Source organism: Aedes albopictus, chromosome 3 (genome assembly GCF_035046485.1).
Source record: "Aedes albopictus strain Foshan chromosome 3, AalbF5, whole genome shotgun sequence".
NCBI classification, from domain to species: domain Eukaryota; kingdom Metazoa; phylum Arthropoda; class Insecta; order Diptera; family Culicidae; genus Aedes; species Aedes albopictus.
In genome coordinates, this window is record NC_085138.1 from 156859534 (window position 1) to 156880988 (window position 21455).

Sequence of the window (21455 nt, forward strand, 5' to 3'; positions counted from 1 at the left end):
TATCGAAGAATACCTGTGTTACATCTAACGTGCCCCATTTCCGATACACTCCTTATTTGACAAAAAAAAACATGTTACACGGACAAATATTGAGAAAATCTGCTGGAAAACTATCCACCCTATTTTATGGAATGTTGAACTTTTATAGTAGAACATACTTCGTTAAAACTATTGAAAAGCTAAATACTACTTACCGCCAGGAAATACTTGAACATAAAGTTTCTCGTTGCATGATAAACTTTACCAGGCCGATCCATTTCAGAGCCCACCATCTAGAACAAATTTATTCAATTATTTATGGCATATTTGCCAGTCTGCCTCGACAGCCTAATGGTTGCGGTTGGTTCAATCGTAATTAATTTTCTGTGATTCTAGCTCAGATCAACTGGATCGACTGACATCGACCAGATGGTGATCGATGGACTTCATCACGCCTGCAAACGCGCCGATTGTTTACAATAGCTAGTTCGTGACATAGTCAGTACACATATGTGCGCAATGTAGATCGATTGGAGGAGTTGATTCGCCTTCTCGTATAGCACATGTTTCCTGTACGTACCGCACACTTGCACTTGACGTTGTGATTTGTACCGAAATAGATCGTTACTCATGGAGAAGAACATGCTTTGTTCTATGTGATGCTAATCGATCATTAATTAACATTGTCGCACGCAAAATGAACTATGAACTTCGCGAATGCTTTTGATCATAAACTACCTCTGATCGTTTCCTTCGTGACCACCTTTCACTTTTGGCGAAAACCTTAACCGACTGACCACGGAGGCATTTCGACACACACTAACTTTGGTAACAGTGCCCTATTTAAGCGTAGTTTCGCGTGTACCAGCAGCCAATCACGCTTTTTCACTGTCTTCGGCATACCACCTTCTCGCTATCGGCGAGACTGTTTTAGCTGGATGAAGAGAATAACTGAAAGTTATCTCAGATCGATCAATGTTTAAGCAACATGTACACTCCCGTTCAAAAGTTTGGGGTCACCCCCTCAAAACCATGTATTTTTTTAGGCCCATATATCCGCCAATTTGCGTCCGATTTCAAAACCCTAGGTTTCATTCAAAAGATAATAAGTCAAAGAAACTTTGAACATGATTTAAAAGAAACTTTTTCAAAAAAATTTGTATGTCAACTTGACCCAAAGTTGCCAAATTTTCTAAAAAATGGATATAAACTTACGGCAGTGTCGCTGGAAGTTGGGTCGACCAATTTTTAAGATGAGAGCGGTAATATGACCCATTTTCTATTAGCTTTCAACTGCTTTTTACAGAACTTAGCTTAAAAATCTAGGAAAAAAGTTATTAAGTAAATTAATCCTTGATGTCATCGACCAAAAGTTTGGGGTCACCCCTCAAAATGCTGTATCGGTCAAAAGTTTGGGGTCACTATCGTAAAACATGGAAAAGTGATTTGTTGATATCTTTGTCATCTTTCATTCAATTTTAATTCTTCTTGGCTTATTTGAAACAAAATGAATGATACTTACTGTATAGACATTGAACCACACATATTTGTTGAAATTTACATACTAAAACTTAACGTAAAGTTGCCTCATTTTTTGAAGCGTGGTAAAATGTGCTAAATTTACATAACATTTTTATACACAAAACTTGTTAAATACGTTAAGTTGAAGACATCAAACGTAAATTTAGTTAATTATCTTTGAAATGAGCCAAAAATAATTAAAATTGAACTATAGATGACGAAGATATCACCAAATCACTTTTCCATGTTTTACGAAAGTGACCCCAAACTTTTGGCCAATACATCATATTGAGGGGTGACCCCAAACTTTTGGTCGATGACATCAAGGATTAATTTACTTAATTACTTTTTTTTCTAGATTTTTTAGCTGAGTTCTGTAAAAAGCAGTTGAAAGCTAATAGAAAATGGGTCATATTACCGCTCTCATCTTAAAATTTGGTCGACCCAACTTCCAGCGACACTGCCGTAAGTTTATATTCATTTTTTAGAAAATTTGGCAACTTTGGGTTAAGTTTACATACAAAATATTTTGAAAAAGTTTCTTTTAAATCATGTTCAAAGTTTCTTTGACTTATTATCTTTTGAATGAAACCTAGGGTTTTGAAATCGGACGCAAATTGGCGGAGATATGGGCCTAAAAAAATTGCATGTTTTTGAGGGGGTGACCCCAAACTTTTTAACGGGAGTGTATTATCAACAGACAGCATAGCATAGATACCTCTAACAGAGTATAGCATAACATGTCGATCCCAGGCTACACAATGCACAACAATTGATTTAAAGAACTTAATGCAATTCAATATCATAATTTCTATTTTACATGACTGATTTCGGTATCATAATGGTCATTTTTTTCCGAACTGGTCCATTATGTAACTGAAATGAGTTGCATTATAAAAAATAGTTGCATAATGTTCATAATGAACTCAAATGATTTGTATAATGAAAAAATCACTGCATAAACTTTTCTAGGTTACTCGTTGCAAAACTCGATTTTTTCAGCACTTTTCGTATTTAAATGTACGACTCGTGCTGAAAAAAACAACTTTTTGCAACTATATATAGAGTGGTCTGAAAAATTAAGGTTTTTCAAAACTAAAATTTTTCAAAAAATCGTAACTTTTGAACTAAATGACCGATTTTAAACTTCTTTTTTTTTTTGTTTGAAAGCTATTGAATTGTAGTTTTCAGAAACAATACGTTAAAGGGACTAAAATGTAAAGAGTACTATAAAATATGCAAATATATTAGTTTTTTCACGTTTTCATGGTCTCGGGACCAAAGAGATACCCTGGTTTTATATTTTTATCAGAAAATTCAGGAAATTTGGCGTAACATATCAAAAAATCAGAGATGTATGCTTTTTTTGTTTTTGAGATATGATTTTGGACAGCTTTACACATGGCTTTACAAGTTGCTGACCAGAAGCACCTCCGTTTTGTGATGGGCAATCTGTAGCTTGACCCCAGTCATCCATCTTTCAACAGTGGACATGGATTCCGTCGCCAGCATTTCAACTTCTTCAAGAGTCTCTCCCATTACCGTCAACACGACGTCGTCTGCGAAGCCCACAATGACGACTCCTTTGGGAAGTTTTAACGACAGTACGCCGTTGTACATGGCATTCCAGAGCGTTGGGCCTAGTATGGACCCTTGTGGAACACCTGCCGTTACTTCTATAGACCTCTGCCCTTCGTTGGTCTCATACACTAGTACCCTGTTCTGGAAGTAGCTCCGTAAAATCTGGCACAGATAATCGGGAACCCGCATACTGTGTAGCGCTACGGCGATAGCCTCCCAGCTGGCACTGGTCAACGCATTTTTGACGTCTATCGTTACCACAGCGCAGAATCGATCACCTCTCCGTTTTTTCTTGGACGCCTTCTGGGCATTCTCGATGACTACCCGAATCGCATCCACCGTCGATTTTCCCTTACGGAATCCGAATTGCATCGCTGACAGTCCCCTCTCACTTTCGGCGTATTCTGTCAACCTGTTAAGGATGACCTTCTCTAACAGTTTTCCTAGGGTATCCAGCAGGCAGATCGGTCTATACGATCCTGGATCCCCCGGCGGCTTTCCTGGTGTCGGTAGAAGCACCAACTTTTGAACCTTCCAACCGTCTGGGAAGTAGCCTTTATCCAGGCATTTTTGGAGCACCATCTTGCTCATGTCCGGAAACGCCAATATCGCCGTTATAACTGCTACGTTCGGGATCCCATCCGGACCGGGAGCTTTCCCGATCTTGAGCCCTTTCGCAATTACCAGCAACTCTGCATTGGATATCCGAGCACCTTCGTTGGGTTCTTCTGCATTCTCTGCGTATGGTGTGGGCGGCCAAAACGTTGGGCCATGGTGCGGAAAAAGACCTTCCACGATCCTCCTTAGTTTGTCCGGGCACATTTCCACGGGTACTGCTGGACCTTTGAGCTTCGATACCACGATTCGGTACGCGTTGCCCCAGCGGTTGGCGTCGGCTTCTCGACACAATTCTTTGTAGCAGTTCGACTTACTCAGCCTTATCTCGCGTTTAAGAGCGGCTCGAGCTCCCCGAAAAACGGTTCGCCTTGCTTCTCTCTCAGCTTCATTTCTGGCCCTCTGGAAGCGTCTCCTAGCACGGAGGCAAGCAGCACGGAGGGTACTGATCGTCGCGTTCCACCAATACGCTGGCCGTCTTCTGTTTCTGGGCTCTATCTTCCTCGGCTGTCTGTCTGTCTGTCTGTCTGTCTGTCTGTCTGTCTGTCTGTCTGTCTGTCTGTCTGTCTGTCTGTCTGTCTGTCTGTCTGTCTGTCTGTCTGTCTGTCTGTCTGTCTGTCTGTCTGTCTGTCTGTCTGTCTGTCTGTCTGTCTGTCTGTCTGTCTGTCTGTCTGTCTGTCTGTCTGTCTGTCTGTCTGTCTGTCTGTCTGTCTGTCTGTCTGTCTGTCTGTCTGTCTGTCTGTCTGTCTGTCTGTCTGTCTGTCTGTCTGTCTGTCTGTCTGTCTGTCTGTCTGTCTGTCTGTCTGTCTGTCTGTCTGTCTGTCTGTCTGTCTGTCTGTCTGTCTGTCTGTCTGTCTGTCTGTCTGTCTGTCTGTCTGTCTGTCTGTCTGTCTGTCTGTCTGTCTGTCTGTCTGTCTGTCTGTCTGTCTGTCTGTCTGTCTGTCTGTCTGTCTGTCTGTCTGTCTGTCTGTCTGTCTGTCTGTCTGTCTGTCTGTCTGTCTGTCTGTCTGTCTGTCTGTCTGTCTGTCTGTCTGTCTGTCTGTCTGTCTGTCTGTCTGTCTGTCTGTCTGTCTGTCTGTCTGTCTGTCTGTCTGTCTGTCTGTCTGTCTGTCTGTCTGTCTGTCTGTCTGTCTGTCTGTCTGTCTGTCTGTCTGTCTGTCTGTCTGTCTGTCTGTCTGTCTGTCTGTCTGTCTGTCTGTCTGTCTGTCTGTCTGTCTGTCTGTCTGTCTGTCTGTCTGTCTGTCTGTCTGTCTGTCTGTCTGTCTGTCTGTCTGTCTGTCTGTCTGTCTGTCTGTCTGTCTGTCTGTCTGTCTGTCTGTCTGTCTGTCTGTCTGTCTGTCTGTCTGTCTGTCTGTCTGTCTGTCTGTCTGTCTGTCTGTCTGTCTGTCTGTCTGTCTGTCTGTCTGTCTGTCTGTCTGTCTGTCTGTCTGTCTGTCTGTCTGTCTGTCTGTCTGTCTGTCTGTCTGTCTGTCTGTCTGTCTGTCTGTCTGTCTGTCTGTCTGTCTGTCTGTCTGTCTGTCTGTCTGTCTGTCTGTCTGTCTGTCTGTCTGTCTGTCTGTCTGTCTGTCTGTCTGTCTGTCTGTCTGTCTGTCTGTCTGTCTGTCTGTCTGTCTGTCTGTCTGTCTGTCTGTCTGTCTGTCTGTCTGTCTGTCTGTCTGTCTGTCTGTCTGTCTGGCTGGCTGGCTGGCTGGCTGGCTGGCTGGCTGGCTGGCTGGCTGGCTGGCTGGCTGGCTGGCTGGCTGGCTGGCTGGCTGGCTGGCTGGCTGGCTGGCTGGCTGGCTGGCTGGCTGGCTGGCTGGCTGGCTGGCTGGCTGGCTGGCTGGCTGGCTGGCTGGCTGGCTGGCTGGCTGGCTGGCTGGCTGGCTGGCTGGCTGGCTGGCTGGCTGGCTGGCTGGCTGGCTGGCTGGCTGGCTGGCTGGCTGGCTGGCTGGCTGGCTGGCTGGCTGGCTGGCTGGCTGGCTGGCTGGCTGGCTGGCTGGCTGGCTGGCTGGCTGGCTGGCTGGCTGGCTGGCTGGCTGGCTGGCTGGCTGGCTGGCTGGCTGGCTGGCTGGCTGGCTGGCTGGCTGGCTGGCTGGCTGGCTGGCTGGCTGGCTGGCTGGCTGGCTGGCTGGCTGGCTGGCTGGCTGGCTGGCTGGCTGGCTGGCTGGCTGGCTGGCTGGCTGGCTGGCTGGCTGGCTGGCTGGCTGGCTGGCTGGCTGGCTGGCTGGCTGGCTGGCTGGCTGGCTGGCTGGCTGGCTGGCTGGCTGGCTGGCTGGCTGGCTGGCTGGCTGGCTGGCTGGCTGGCTGGCTGGCTGGCTGGCTGGCTGGCTGGCTGGCTGGCTGGCTGGCTGGCTGGCTGGCTGGCTGGCTGGCTGGCTGGCTGGCTGGCTGGCTGGCTGGCTGGCTGGCTGGCTGGCTGGCTGGCTGGCTGGCTGGCTGGCTGGCTGGCTGGCTGGCTGGCTGGCTGGCTGGCTGGCTGGCTGGCTGGCTGGCTGGCTGGCTGGCTGGCTGGCTGGCTGGCTGGCTGGCTGGCTGGCTGGCTGGCTGGCTGGCTGGCTGGCTGGCTGGCTGGCTGGCTGGCTGGCTGGCTGGCTGGCTGGCTGGCTGGCTGGCTGGCTGGCTGGCTGGCTGGCTGGCTGGCTGGCTGGCTGGCTGGCTGGCTGGCTGGCTGGCTGGCTGGCTGGCTGGCTGGCTGGCTGGCTGGCTGGCTGGCTGGCTGGCTGGCTGGCTGGCTGGCTGGCTGGCTGGCTGGCTGGCTGGCTGGCTGGCTGGCTGGCTGGCTGGCTGGCTGGCTGGCTGGCTGGCTGGCTGGCTGGCTGGCTGGCTGGCTGGCTGGCTGGCTGGCTGGCTGGCTGGCTGGCTGGCTGGCTGGCTGGCTGGCTGGCTGGCTGGCTGGCTGGCTGGCTGGCTGGCTGGCTGGCTGGCTGGCTGGCTGGCTGGCTGGCTGGCTGGCTGGCTGGCTGGCTGGCTGGCTGGCTGGCTGGCTGGCTGGCTGGCTGGCTGGCTGGCTGGCTGGCTGGCTGGCTGGCTGGCTGGCTGGCTGGCTGGCTGGCTGGCTGGCTGGCTGGCTGGCTGGCTGGCTGGCTGGCTGGCTGTCTGTCTGTCTGTCTGTCTGTCTGTCTGTCTGTCTGTCTGTCTGTCTGTCTGTCTGTCTGTCTGTCTGTCTGTCTGTCTGTCTGTCTGTCTGTCTGTCTGTCTGTCTGTCTGTCTGTCTGTCTGTCTGTCTGTCTGTCTGTCTGTCTGTCTGTCTGTCTGTCTGTCTGTCTGTCTGTCTGTCTGTCTGTCTGTCTGTCTGTCTGTCTGTCTGTCTGTCTGTTTTTTTTTTCCTCCCAACCTCCCGAGCAGAGAAAACCGATTGGAAAAACTCTGCTACACTTTGTCGCCTCGATCCCCCTGGTACCACTGATGCGACTGCTTCAGGGGGGGCAATGCGCTCATGCGCTCTTCTTCTTCTGTGCTCATGCACATTTTGTCGCTTCTAAATTTGTTATTCTAATCTTTTTAGTGTTCGTACCTAACCTATCGCCATTCAGCGACACAGTTGGTACAAACATACACCAAATTTGTTATTCTAATGCCGTCCGTGTGCCATTCAGCACTCCGGCTTTTCGCGCACGACTCGGATAGTCCCCGACGGTGGATCTACCCTATCCGACGAAGAGTTCCCCGACACTGAAACTTCTTCCGTTACCGATACTTCCCAGGCTGGTGCCAAGGTCGGTTCTGAGATTCCGGTTGGAGACTGGCTTCCGGTTCACAGGCGCCCTGACGACCAAGCACCGGTGCTTTTTCGCGGTCTACTCGGTCTAGTCCCCGGCGGTGGACGGACCTAGCCTACTCCGACAGAGAAAGACCCCGACGGTGGAAGTTCTCTCGACACCGATGTTTTCAACCCGACCAGTAAGGTGCCGAAGTCGGCCCGGCGATTCCGGTTGGTGGTAGACTTCCGGTTCACCGGCGCCCCGACGACCTATAACCGGTACTACGCAACGAACGACTCGGTCAAGTCCCCGGCGGTGGATCAAGCCTACTCCGATCGCGACCCAATACTCTTTGATCTTCGCGCCATCTCCGCTGGAGAGCTGACATGATCCGCGTGACCGCTCTGTTCACCGCATTCCATACGGTTTCGTCCTGACACATTCTCTCTACTACGTTGTTGGGACTCAGATTTCCAGCAGCGCTCGCTAGCATGTCACCACGTACTTCTTCAAATCGCGGACAGTCGAATATCACGTGCTCCGGTGTCTCCTCGTTGTTTGGGCATGTCGGACAGAATGGGGACTCTGCATGGCCGAATCGATACAAATACTGTCTGAAGCATCCATGACCTGACAAGAACTGTGTTAGGTAGAAGTTCACATCTCCGTGTTTTCTGGACATCCATACCGACACATCTGGGATAAGCCGGTAGGTCCATCTACCCTTCTCCGCGTCATTCCACTCTTGCTGCCACTTAGCCAACGAGTCCGCTCTGGTTGTCTTCCTCACGTTTGCTGTGCCTCTTCTCCGGTAACACTCTACATCCTCTGCCAGGGTGATGTGTATGGGAACCATCCCGGCGATAATGCAGACTGCTTCCGACGATATCGTCCTGTACGCGCTCGCCACACGAATAGCCATGAGCCGGAACGTGCTCGAAAGTTTTGTTCGATTCCGCTTCAGTTTCAGCGCTGTAGCCCAGGCCGGAACTCCGTATCTAAGTATCGAAGAGGATACTCCCGCCAGAAGACGTCTGCTGCTGCTGCTCGGTCCACCGATGTTCGGCATAATCCTGGATACAGCATTAACAACTTTCGCTGCCTTCTCACAGGCATAGTCGACGTGGCAATTGAAATTCAATCGGTCGTCCACCATCACGCCCAGGTGTTTTAACGCACGCTTTGACGGGATAACCTGTCCGCCGACGTTGATTTCGGCCCGTTGAACTGCTTTACAGTTGCTGACTAGCACTACCTCTGTCTTATGGTGAGCCAACCGCAGCTTTACTTCACTCATCCAGGCCTCGATGGAACCGATCGTCTCCGCCGTCAGCATCTCTACTTCTTCCAGGGTCTCACCGGTTATCGAAAGGACGACGTCATCCGCGAAACCGACGATCTCGACTCCTCCGGGTAGTTCAAGTCTTAACACTCCGTCATACATAATATTCCACAACGTTGGGCCGAGTATGGAGCCCTGTGGCACACCCGCCGTGACTCTAACCGATCTCTGACCCTGGTTTGTCTCGTAGACCAAGACTCGATTCTGGAAGTAGGTTTTCAGAACCTTGCACAGATAGTCAGGGACCCTCATGTTGTGTAGTGCAGTAGCGATGGCTTCCCAGCTGGCGCTATTGAATGCGTTCTTCACGTCTATAGCTACCACGGCGCAGTAACGATTACCTCTCCTCTTCTGCTTTGAGGCTTTCTCCGCATTCGCAATGACTGTCCGGATTGCATCCACAGTCGACTTCCCTTTCCGAAACCCGAACTGCCTATTAGACAGTCCGCTCTCGCTTTCCGTACACTTTATCAGCCTGTTCAGGATGATTTTCTCCAGGAGTTTGCCAAGCGTATCCAGCAGGCATATCGGTCGATACGATGCTGGGTCTCCTGGCGGCTTGCCAGGCTTTGGCAGCAACACCAGCTTCTGGATCATCCAAATGTCTGGGAAGTAGCTATCCACCAGACATTTCTGTATCGTTATCCTGAACATGTCCGGAAACGCTTCGATCGCCGCTTTCAATGCCATGTTGGGGATACCATCTGGACCAGGGTCTTTCTTCACTTTTAGTCCTTTGGCTATTGTAAGGAGTTCCTCGTTAGACACCCGGTTTGCGCCGGCAGCTACTTCCACCCCGTCGACGTACGGCGTAGGTGGCCATGTGGTTAAACCGTGATTCGGAAAGAGGCCGTTCACAATTACCTCCAGCTTTTCAGGGCACATTTCAGCTGGTGTAGCTGGGCCCTTGATCTTCGCCATCACGACGCGATAAGCTTGTCCCCAGGGATTGGCGTCTGCTTCTCTGCACAGCTCCTTGAAGCAATTGGCCTTGCTCAGAGCAATCTCCCGCTTGAAAGCGGTCCTGGCCTCGCGGAAAATCACCTTGCGTTCCTCTCTGCTCGCTTCGGATCTTGCTCTTTGAAATCGTCTTCTAGCTTCAAGGCAGGCAGCACGTAGGGTGCTGAGCGTTTCATTCCACCAGTAAGCTGGACGCCGGCGGTTATTCGGTTCGAGTTTCCTGGGCATAGTAATATCACATGCCCTCGTTACTGCTTCCGTTAGTTCCACAGCGGTCATAGCGGGAGTGTCGCTGTCTGTCCGAAGTGCCTCGACAAAAAGCTCCTTGTCGAACTGCTTCGTTTTCCACTTCCTTTCGCAGGTCCTCCGGGTGCTCGGCAGAGCGGAGATCCGCCGACCGACGCTGTAGTGGATGGACTGATGGTCACTGTGCGTGTATTCTTCGCTTACTCTCCAGTTCATGTTGTTCATCAGCGACGGGCTGCAGAACGTCACATCAATAGTGGATTCTCGTCCGTCCTTACGGAATGTACTCACAGAGCCTCCATTGCACACTTTAACATTCAGCTTCGCTAAGGCTTCCAACAGACAGTAACCCCTTGCGTTGGTCAGCCTACTTCCCCACTCCACCGCCCAGGCGTTGAAGTCCCCGCCGATAACAACCGGCGCACGTCCTATCAACTTATCAGTTAGTAGATCCAACATCCGATTGTATTGCTCAGGGGTCCACCTTGGGGGCGCATAGCAGCTGCACACAAAGACACCGTTGATCTTGGCGATAACAAAACCTTCATGATCGTTATCCACTACTTCTTGAATGGGAAACCCGCCTGTAACTTGGATTGCCGCTATCCTTGCTTTATCCGCCACCCAGTTACCGTTATTGATAGGAACTTGCGACGTCGCACTTGGTTTCCGTTGTCGACTGCCACAACAGTTGCTGTGCTGCATCGCAATGATTGAGATTCACTTGCGTTATCTCCATCATTGTCATTGTTGACCTGCCTTCGCCTTCTTGTACATCGGGCATTTGAAGCCACCCGTCGAATGATCGTTTCCGTCCTCCGGTTTGCAGAACATACACCTCGGTTGCTTCGTGCAGTCTCGAGCAACGTGACCACTTCCGCCGCATCTCCAGCACAATGTGGACCTGTCAGGGCCCTTGCAGCTTCGCGCCTGGTGACCGAACTCTATACACCGGAAGCATCTCTCCATCTGCTTAGCAACTCGAGGAGTGGCTCTCAGAGTGCCCACCGCCCAACCAACTTTTATCTTGCCGATCTCCACCAGCTTGTTTGCAGCGTCAACCGATAAGCGAATCGCCGCCGTCTGGGTGCCTCCAAACGCTTTCCTTAATCGAATTTTCACCGGAACATCCAGCTTACACTGCTCGGTTAGGGCAAATCTCAGTTCCTCTTCTGTCGTGACCGCATCCAGATCCCTGCATTCGATCACCACCTCCTGTGAAAGAGCCCTGACATTTGCATCGCTGCCCAGGGATTTCGCGACGAGTTCCCGGTAATCCAGGCTCTTAACAGCTGGATCTTTCTTTAGCTCGAAGATCATCTCGCCTTTCTGCGTGCGCCGTGTCTTAACCACGTTCTCGCCCAACTCCTTAAGGTCCGGATCCTCCCTCACCTTCCTGAGAAGCGCAGCGTACGTTGTCTTGTCGCTCGCTTCGACTATGAGGGCATCACCTCTGCTTTTCCTCCTAGATGGCCGAAGTTTATCTTTCTTTTCCGGTTCCGTCTTCCTTTCTATTTTTTCCTTTCGCTTTTTCTTCTTAACTCGCTGGCTTTCAACGGTGCGCCATCCACTGTCTCTGCCATCGTTTCTCTGATTGTCGACGCGCGACTGATCGTTCTTCTGCTTCTTCGGGACTTCCTCGTCTCCAGGCGTGTCCCTACCTCTTTTCTCCGAGCGGTGACTCTTAGGCGTCTCCCGAGTTTCCGCCGTAGCTCTTCCTGCAGCTTCCGTTACAGCCTTTTCAGCTGTTTCAGCTCTCAATCTAAGTGCCTTTTGCTCTCGTTCGGCAGCTATAACAGCAGATTTGATGTTCGTCACCATCTGCTTAATTTTCAGGTGCACGTTGTGTCTGTCCTTCACAAACTCGTACAGTTCGTTCACCTTCTTCCTCACCTCACCCAAACCCGACTCTTGAGCAGCACTGCTCTTCGGCGTCGGTGTGAACACTCGCTGGTTCGAAGACCCTAGCTCCTGTTGGTTTCCTTGGAGCTCGCTTCGGATTGTGCTACTGGTAGCGATCGCTGCGGTTTCCAGCGGTGTCACTGGTGATCTCTGCATCCTCTCGCTTCTTCGGAACACGTTCGCGTCCTCCTCGACTTCGGTATTCGTTAGATTCTCCATTTTGTTGGGTCCCCACTCCGGGCCGCTATCTCCACTCGTTGTAGTAGTCGCTTATGATCCCTTGGTTATCTTTGCAAAGCAGGGAGGCCAAGCGAGGGTTGAACGCGTACCTTCATGGGGTACGTGTCCAGAGCCGGATCAGCGTAGGTCAGGAATGTTCCATCTGAGCCTACTACCCACCTTTGTTGGTGCGAGTATTGAACGTACCTGGAGGCCTGCCAAGGTTTTAACGGGACGGAGGCAAACGTACTGTTAGCCCGCTCGCCGTTTCAAGTAGGTGTCACCCTTCCTTACTCAGGGAACAGAACAGCACGAATGTCAGCCCATCATCGCCATCCGATCCATAGTCCGTAGTCCGTTGTCGTTTGCGTTGACCAGTATGCCATAATCAGGATGTTACTGGCATCGATCCTGATGTGCCGGTTGGCACTCCGAGTATTTGGGCTAAGGCACTTTGGAAGCGGTACCAGGTCGCTTGTACAGAGTTGCTTGCGGATGTGTGGCTTTTTATGGAGATCCAACAGAGCCCACTGTTGAAACCCCGCCACATCCTAGGCATCCTCTGCTTGAGCTATCTGGAAACCAGAAGCTCGGTCACTCCCCGAAGGAAGAGCCAAAGGTGGTAATCCACACGGATGTGTGAACGATTTTCGCTTAGGATGAATTCCCAAGCTGCCACCCGACTCGCAGAAGGGGGGGTTCGTCAAGCCCCTGGACTCCTGTCCCTGCTGCCCCTGTCTGTCTGTCTGTCTGTCTGTCTGTCTGTCTGTCTGTCTGTCTGTCTGTCTGTCTGTCTGTCTGTCTGTCTGTCTGTCTGTCTGTCTGTCTGTCTGTCTGTCTGTCTGTCTGTCTGTCTGTCTGTCTGTCTGTCTGTCTGTCTGTCTGTCTGTCTGTCTGTCTGTCTGTCTGTCTGTCTGTCTGTCTGTCTGTCTGTCTGTCTGTCTGTCTGTCTGTCTGTCTGTCTGTCTGTCTGTCTGTCTGTCTGTCTGTCTGTCTGTCTGTCTGTCTGTCTGTCTGTCTGTCTGTCTGTCTGTCTGTCTGTCTGTCTGTCTGTCTGTCTGTCTGTCTGTCTGTCTGTCTGTCTGTCTGTCTGTCTGTCTGTCTGTCTGTCTGTCTGTCTGTCTGTCTGTCTGTCTGTCTGTCTGTCTGTCTGTCTGTCTGTCTGTCTGTCTGTCTGTCTGTCTGTCTGTCTGTCTGTCTGTCTGTCTGTCTGTCTGTCTGTCTGTCTGTCTGTCTGTCTGTCTGTCTGTCTGTCTGTCTGTCTGTCTGTCTGTCTGTCTGTCTGTCTGTCTGTCTGTCTGTCTGTCTGTCTGTCTGTCTGTCTGTCTGTCTGTCTGTCTGTCTGTCTGTCTGTCTGTCTGTCTGTCTGTCTGTCTGTCTGTCTGTCTGTCTGTCTGTCTGTCTGTCTGTCTGTCTGTCTGTCTGTCTGTCTGTCTGTCTGTCTGTCTGTCTGTCTGTCTGTCTGTCTGTCTGTCTGTCTGTCTGTCTGTCTGTCTGTCTGTCTGTCTGTCTGTCTGTCTGTCTGTCTGTCTGTCTGTCTGTCTGTCTGTCTGTCTGTCTGTCTGTCTGTCTGTCTGTCTGTCTGTCTGTCTGTCTGTCTGTCTGTCTGTCTGTCTGTCTGTCTGTCTGTCTGTCTGTCTGTCTGTCTGTCTGTCTGTCTGTCTGTCTGTCTGTCTGTCTGTCTGTCTGTCTGTCTGTCTGTCTGTCTGTCTGTCTGTCTGTCTGTCTGTCTGTCTGTCTGTCTGTCTGTCTGTCTGTCTGTCTGTCTGTCTGTCTGTCTGTCTGTCTGTCTGTCTGTCTGTCTGTCTGTCTGTCTGTCTGTCTGTCTGTCTGTCTGTCTGTCTGTCTGTCTGTCTGTCTGTCTGTCTGTCTGTCTGTCTGTCTGTCTGTCTGTCTGTCTGCCTGTCTGTCTGTCTGCCTGTCTGTCTGTCTGTCTGCCTGTCTGTCTGTCTGCCTGTCTGTCTGTCTGTCTGTCTGTCTGTCTGTCTGTCTGTCTGCCTGTCTGTCTGTCTGTCTGTCTGTCTGTCTGTCTGTCTGTCTGTCTGTCTGTCTGTCTGTCTGTCTGTCTGTCTGTCTGTCTGTCTGTCTGTCTGTCTGTCTGTCTGTCTGTCTGTCTGTCTGTCTGTCTGTCTGTCTGTCTGTCTGTCTGTCTGTCTGTCTGTCTGTCTGTCTGTCTGTCTGTCTGTCTGTCTGTCTGTCTGTCTGTCTGTCTGTCTGTCTGTCTGTCTGTCTGTCTGTCTGTCTGTCTGTCTGTCTGTCTGTCTGTCTGTCTGTCTGTCTGTCTGTCTGTCTGTCTGTCTGTCTGTCTGTCTGTCTGTCTGTCTGTCTGTCTGTCTGTCTGTCTGTCTGTCTGTCTGTCTGTCTGTCTGTCTGTCTGTCTGTCTGTCTGTCTGTCTGTCTGTCTGTCTGTCTGTCTGTCTGTCTGTCTGTCTGTCTGTCTGTCTGTCTGTCTGTCTGTCTGTCTGTCTGTCTGTCTGTCTGTCTGTCTGTCTGTCTGTCTGTCTGTCTGTCTGTCTGTCTGTCTGTCTGTCTGTCTGTCTGTCTGTCTGTCTGTCTGTCTGTCTGTCTGTCTGTCTGTCTGTCTGTCTGTCTGTCTGTCTGTCTGTCTGTCTGTCTGTCTGTCTGTCTGTCTGTCTGTCTGTCTGTCTGTCTGTCTGTCTGTCTGTCTGTCTGTCTGTCTGTCTGTCTGTCTGTCTGTCTGTCTGTCTGTCTGTCTGTCTGTCTGTCTGTCTGTCTGTCTGTCTGTCTGTCTGTCTGTCTGTCTGTCTGTCTGTCTGTCTGTCTGTCTGTCTGTCTGTCTGTCTGTCTGTCTGTCTGTCTGTCTGTCTGTCTGTCTGTCTGTCTGTCTGTCTGTCTGTCTGTCTGTCTGTCTGTCTGTCTGTCTGTCTGTCTGTCTGTCTGTCTGTCTGTCTGTCTGTCTGTCTGTCTGTCTGTCTGTCTGTCTGTCTGTCTGTCTGTCTGTCTGTCTGTCTGTCTGTCTGTCTGTCTGTCTGTCTGTCTGTCTGTCTGTCTGTCTGTCTGTCTGTCTGTCTGTCTGTCTGTCTGTCTGTCTGTCTGTCTGTCTGTCTGTCTGTCTGTCTGTCTGTCTGTCTGTCTGTCTGTCTGTCTGTCTGTCTGTCTGTCTGTCTGTCTGTCTGTCTGTCTGTCTGTCTGTCTGTCTGTCTGTCTGTCTGTCTGTCTGTCTGTCTGTCTGTCTGTCTGTCTGTCTGTCTGTCTGTCTGTCTGTCTGTCTGTCTGTCTGTCTGTCTGTCTGTCTGTCTGTCTGTCTGTCTGTCTGTCTGTCTGTCTGTCTGTCTGTCTGTCTGTCTGTCTGTCTGTCTGTCTGTCTGTCTGTCTGTCTGTCTGTCTGTCTGTCTGTCTGTCTGTCTGTCTGTCTGTCTGTCTGTCTGTCTGTCTGTCTGTCTGTCTGTCTGTCTGTCTGTCTGTCTGTCTGTCTGTCTGTCTGTCTGTCTGTCTGTCTGTCTGTCTGTCTGTCTGTCTGTCTGTCTGTCTGTCTGTCTGTCTGTCTGTCTGTCTGTCTGTCTGTCTGTCTGTCTGTCTGTCTGTCTGTCTGTCTGTCTGTCTGTCTGTCTGTCTGTCTGTCTGTCTGTCTGTCTGTCTGTCTGTCTGTCTGTCTGTCTGTCTGTCTGTCTGTCTGTCTGTCTGTCTGTCTGTCTGTCTGTCTGTCTGTCTGTCTGTCTGTCTGTCTGTCTGTCTGTCTGTCTGTCTGTCTGTCTGTCTGTCTGTCTGTCTGTCTGTCTGTCTGTCTGTCTGTCTGTCTGTCTGTCTGTCTGTCTGTCTGTCTGTCTGTCTGTCTGTCTGTCTGTCTGTCTGTCTGTCTGTCTGTCTGTCTGTCTGTCTGTCTGTCTGTCTGTCTGTCTGTCTGTCTGTCTGTCTGTCTGTCTGTCTGTCTGTCTGTCTGTCTGTCTGTCTGTCTGTCTGTCTGTCTGTCTGTCTGTCTGTCTGTCTGTCTGTCTGTCTGTCTGTCTGTCTGTCTGTCTGTCTGTCTGTCTGTCTGTCTGTCTGTCTGTCTGTCTGTCTGTCTGTCTGTCTGTCTGTCTGTCTGTCTGTCTGTCTGTCTGTCTGTCTGTCTGTCTGTCTGTCTGTCTGTCTGTCTGTCTGTCTGTCTGTCTGTCTGTCTGTCTGTCTGTCTGTCTGTCTGTCTGTCTGTCTGTCTGTCTGTCTGTCTGTCTGTCTGTCTGTCTGTCTGTCTGTCTGTCTGTCTGTCTGTCTGTCTGTCTGTCTGTCTGTCTGTCTGTCTGTCTGTCTGTCTGTCTGTCTGTCTGTCTGTCTGTCTGTCTGTCTGTCTGTCTGTCTGTCTGTCTGTCTGTCTGTCTGTCTGTCTGTCTGTCTGTCTGTCTGTCTGTCTGTCTGTCTGTCTGTCTGTCTGTCTGTCTGTCTGTCTGTCTGTCTGTCTGTCTGTCTGTCTGTCTGTACTGCACGAAACTTCATTCTTGCTATGCACTCTACGGTTTCGAAATAAGGCTATGATGCCAAATTGCGATGAGATGCAGTGACGTGATAACTCTAGCAGAAATGAAAATAGTAGTTTACGCAACAAGGTGCAGAATGAAGATTTTTACAGCACGATTCGTACGAGGCTTGCCGAGTTGGATAATTACGACGCGTGCTGTAAAAATCGTGTTGTGCACCGAGTTGCGTACAACGTTTTTTTCAATTTGATTAATTACCGCTTGAGGATAGTTTTTAACAAAACTTCTCCATAAAACTGCACACTGATCTTTAAGAAAGTCTGATCATAGCAGGTTATACTGTGCAGTTCTCACAATGTTTCAAAACTGTGTCCAGAGAGCATCAAGATGTTGATCAAAGCTGAAAACAGTGCTGTAATGGTTCATTACGCAACGCAAATCAGTGTTGTAATAAACCATTACAGCACTGCTAATTAGTTGTGGGAAAGTAGGCCATTACCTGACAGATTTGCGCTAGGGGAAGATTCATTTATTACGTCCATCGTTTTTCGGGATTTCTGGACCCCCCCCTCCCCCCTCTGTCACGCTATTTTCCTATACCTAATACACCTACCTAATACCTAATAGTGTGACTTCTTAGACCCCCCCTCCCCCCAAAATGTTGGACGTAATTTTTGAACGTTCCCTAGGTAAAACAGCCTATTACGATAAGAAATTGCAAAAAAATACTTCCAGTTTTACAACTTGTAGCTGGATGGAGACGCAAAAATCCTATTCCAGGGCTCGAACCTTCAATCTTCGGATCTACAGTCTCATAATTTTTTAACGAAAATGGTTGAATAACTTTGAAATACGCAATTTAAACACCATAGTGTCTTCGTTGTAGAGTATTGTTCTAACTATATCCTAACGGTATTTTTGATACCTTTTCGATGGAACTTTCTGGATATTGGAGTACATTTTCGTGAAAATGCTAAAGAAAAACAAAATTGAATTGATACACCTCTAAACTGCCTATGATCGCATATCAGTCCCATATTTGCTGGGTTTCCTATTCACATGGGACAGTTATGCGATCATAGGCAGTAAACCTTTATCAATTTGGCTCATTTTTGGACTGAAGACTTGCTTTTGCATGTGGATTGATAATTTGAAGTGACACGAGTAGAGAATTTGAAGTGAACAGGTCTAATGCCCAACTACTAAAGTCAAAGATGCTTTCGTTGTAGAAATTTCATCCATTCATCGACCGGGAATAATTCAATTATTATAAACCCAGACACCCCCGAAAAGCTCAGGTCTTGCTGAACACTTGCGCGCTCTATGATGGATCCCATACGTTATAAATGAATCTTGCAGATTTTAATTCTATATTTTTATTGCGCCTCTATTGAATACATCAAATTATTACTTTTGCTTCGCTCATTAAATATTGGATGGTCCGGTTTTGGTCTTTCTGTTCAGGAACCGGTACAGATAGGAAATTCGCTTTTCCATGTCCCTCCATTTGGTGGGCCGTGCAACCGGGTAGATCGTTCGGCTTAACATTTTGCGCTTCCTCAGTAGAACCTGATACTCATTACCCGAAACGCCTCGTAGCCAAGATGGGACCGAGTAGAGGACCCTGGTCGGATGCAGCCGATCGTTACCTAAAATGTCGATGTAGTCATTCTGGCCGAAGAGGGCCCGCTTTTCGCACCACGCGTTCTTTGGTCTGCAATAGAATACAACAATATTGTTACGATATTACTAATTATTAAAGTGAAACTCACCTGTAATCCGGCATCGGTAACTTTTGACCATTATCCAGATGGGGTAGCATGCCGCCTTGCAGGATCTTTTCCTTGTAGCCATACCGGCGCACCAGAGGCCCTCGAGCAACTTTATCGGCGTGATACCGGAAACGGACGGACGTGACCTGTGGCTGCCACACGGCGTTCAAAGCCCTGGTTACGATGCCTCCCACCCAGCTCATTTTGACGAAATTACTAATATTATAATGTTAAAAATCCAAATTTTTTGTTGCCCACAACGATAATAACATTGATGCTGTAACAACACACGAGAGCCGATTGAAACTTTACACGCTAAGGTCAGGTTACCCAAATATGGGTAAATTTTACCCATAATCGTCAAAAAGTGCACATTCGCATTTTATGGGTAAAGGCACTTTACCCATATTTGGGTATGATGCGTCTACAAATAATATAGGTAATATTTACCCATATATGAGTTATTGAATTTACGCAAATTTGGGTAAAAAAACGCTATTTCACAAAAAATATAGGAGCCTTATTGAATGCTAAGTTCAAAATCTTTCATTTCGGAAAAATGTCAAAGTAAACATGAAAATAACGCGTTTTATCTTTTATTTATTTATTCACATATCTAATCACGTGGTAAGCCGCGCTCACTTCATATTTCCGTATTCTTCTCTGGTTTCAATACCGGTAGGGATTTTTCGCCGGACCCGGCTATTCCAACAAGACGGGGACGCCAAAAGTTGTCCGGCCAGATCGGTTAATCTCAGCCCGTCCAGAGGGACCGATTTGAACCTTCTTCAATTCGATAGAAGTTCACCGGAAAGTTGCCGACAGCTGAAAAAGTAGAAGAAAAAGAACGGTGTAGCTGGACTTCTCTCTTTTCTGGAGGTGTGCTGAATACTCACTTTCTTGACCTAGTGGCTATCGTTGAGGGTTTTAATCCGGAAGCTTATTCTGCTGTACCTGACGTTTCCAGTGCGGTTCTCGCTGGGGGTAGTCAGTGATATTTCTGTTATGGAAGGGGTTTTCCGCCGGACCGGGCGATTCCAAAAAGACGGGGACACCGATACAGTCGGAACCCGCTCGTTGAGCCACAACCTCCACCCAACCAACGAATTCGATTCGCTAGTTGGGTGAAGTGACAGCAGCACAAGGGGCGTGCGCATTGTTTTTTTAAAATCATGTTTAGATTGGAAGCAAAAAGGAAAATTTTTCAATTTGTTTCACATTTAGAACAAAACTGATACGTTTTGCAAGATACATATATGGCCAATGCAGGAAATAATTATTTTCACCCATTTTTAGTCGGTGAAGTGAAAATATAGATGTTTATAAAACCACCCGGATCAAAAGCAAGCACAAAACGCTTTCAATGATCGACAAAATAAAGATTACCGATGTTCTGCATTTGTTTCGAAGTAATTGTACATATCCTTTTTTTTAAAGAAATATAAAATAGAAATTCTTTTCGATTATTAGTAAAGTTTAAGAAACCAAAAACTCATTAGCTCACCCCTCGGAATTACAGATTGGTTGTCATTTTCAGTTTGACATTGAATTATGACATCCAGGTACTTTTTAGTTGGCTGACAGCCCAACTAACGGGGCCCCAACTAAAAAGTCACCCAACTATTAAGCCCCCAACCAGCGAGTCATGACTGTAATTGTTCCGCTGGACATAATAATTCCAAGGACAAATCGTAGGCGGGAATGTTGTTCCGCCAGACCATTCCCAGCGTGTCCGGAAGAACCGATTTGGACGTCTTTCAATTCGGCTTGAGTTCACCGGGGACGTTCCTATTCCGGAAGGGGGTTTCTGCCGAACTGGGCCATTCCAACAAGACGGGGACGCAAAAAGTTGTTCCGTCGGATCGATTCTCAGCCCGTCCAGAAGGACCGATTTGGATCTGGGTACTTCAATTCGACAGGCGCTCATCGGAAAGTTGCTGACGACTGAGAAAGTGGAAGAAAAAGAACGATTTAGCAGGGATTCTCGCTTTACTGTAAGTGTGCTGAATACTCACTTCCTTGGCCAGATAGCAGGCTATCGTTGAGGGTATTAATCCGGGAGCCTTGCCGGGAGCTTATTCTGTCGGACCAGACGTTTCCAGTGTAGTTCTCGCTGGGGGTAGATGGTGACGTTTCTGTTCTGAAGGGATTTTCCGCCGGACCGGGCAATTCAACAAGGGGACACCGGTAGTTGTCTCGCCGGACCTAATAGCTCCAAGACAAATCGTAGACGAGAATGTTGACCATTCTGAGCGCGTTCACAAGGGCCGATTTGGACCTCTTTCACTTTGGCTGGTGTTCATCGGAAAGTTGGCGACAAGCTGGAAGAAAAATAGAATGACATTGTAGCGAGGATTCTCCTTTCTCTGGATAAGTAAGCATAAAACTTACCTTATTGACCTGTACAACAGGCAGGCTATCGATTGAACCGCGATTAAGCGATTAAGGGTGTGAACCATTTCGCTTGTTCGTTTAACTTTTAGTTAAAATTTGACACTTGGATAGTTATTTGCCATCGAAAAGTTAAAAAATAACCACGACGGTGGCCCATTTGAAATTTGACAGAGGAGTAGTTATTTGGAACAAAATACAGTACGCAGCCAAATCATTGCGAACAAAAAATAACTATCGAACTGTCAAGACTAACCCTGCTCGCGAGTAGGGTTATTCTCAAAATAACTATCCAAGTGTCAAATTTTAACTAAAAGTTAAACGAACAAGCGAAATGGTTCACACCCTAAGGGTGTGAACCATTTCGCTTGTTCGTTTAACTTTTAGTTAAAATTTGACACTTGGATAGTTATTTGCCATCGAAAAGTTAAAAAATAACCACGACGGTGGCCCATTTGAAATTTGACAGAGGAGTAGTTATTTGGAACAAAATACAGTACGCAGCCAAATCATTGCGAACAAAAAATAACTATCGAACTGTCAAGACTAACCCTGCTCGCGAGTAGGGTTATTCTCAAAATAACTATCCAAGTGTCAAATTTTAACTAAAAGTTAAACGAACAAGCGAAATGGTTCACACCCTAAAACCATTAAACTTTAACTTTGAATCTTCAAAACTTCCTCCGTAAAAATACAGCACTTGCGAGTTTGCCGCTCAATCCAATCATGTTTATTTTTTCATCCATATATGGGTAAATATAATTTACCCATATATGGGTAAAGTTACTTTGATCACAATATGAGTAAACATTACCTATATTTATCGGTATAATTT

At 48.5% G+C, this 21455-nt stretch overlaps 2 protein-coding genes and 2 long non-coding RNA genes across 5 annotated transcripts in view; all 4 read right to left on the reverse strand.

Annotated features, from left to right (window-relative positions):
- Nucleotides 1-880, reverse strand: part of LOC109422714 (NADPH oxidase 4-like) — a 30333-nt gene extending 29453 nt beyond the window's left edge. The window contains exons 1-2 of one of the 2 annotated variants that reach the window (XM_062856969.1): nt 718-880; nt 195-272 (exon numbers count right to left, since the gene is read on the reverse strand). In XM_062856969.1, the coding sequence (XP_062712953.1) occupies nt 195-272 (78 nt within the window). In that variant the 5' untranslated portion in view covers nt 718-880. The other variant, XM_062856970.1, reaches the window with a different exon arrangement.
- Nucleotides 1-21455, reverse strand: part of LOC134291400 (uncharacterized) — a 286882-nt gene that overhangs the window by 98398 nt on the left and 167029 nt on the right. The window lies entirely within an intron of this gene.
- LOC115266146 (large ribosomal subunit protein mL51) lies at nt 17798-18528 on the reverse strand. Its single transcript, XM_029872108.2, has 2 exons — nt 18230-18528; nt 17798-18171 (listed from the first exon to the last, which is right to left on the reverse strand). The coding sequence occupies exons 1-2, from the start codon at nt 18430-18432 to the stop codon at nt 17883-17885; spliced, it is 492 nt and encodes a 163-aa protein (XP_029727968.2). The 5' UTR covers nt 18433-18528; the 3' UTR covers nt 17798-17882.
- LOC115266143 (uncharacterized) lies at nt 19658-20675 on the reverse strand. The gene is made up of 3 exons (XR_003897124.2): nt 20621-20675; nt 20245-20550; nt 19658-20173 (listed from the first exon to the last, which is right to left on the reverse strand). It is a non-coding gene; the product is annotated as an uncharacterized LOC115266143 (long non-coding RNA).

Coding starts and splice junctions, on each gene's coding strand:
- LOC115266146 (XM_029872108.2), bottom strand. CDS start 18,432: ATGAGCTGGGTGGGAGGCATCGTAACCAGGGCTTTGAACGCCGTGTGG. Junction 18,172..18,229: donor TTACCGATGCCGGATTACAG/GTGAGTTTCACT, acceptor ATTCTATTGCAG/ACCAAAGAACGCGTGGTGCG.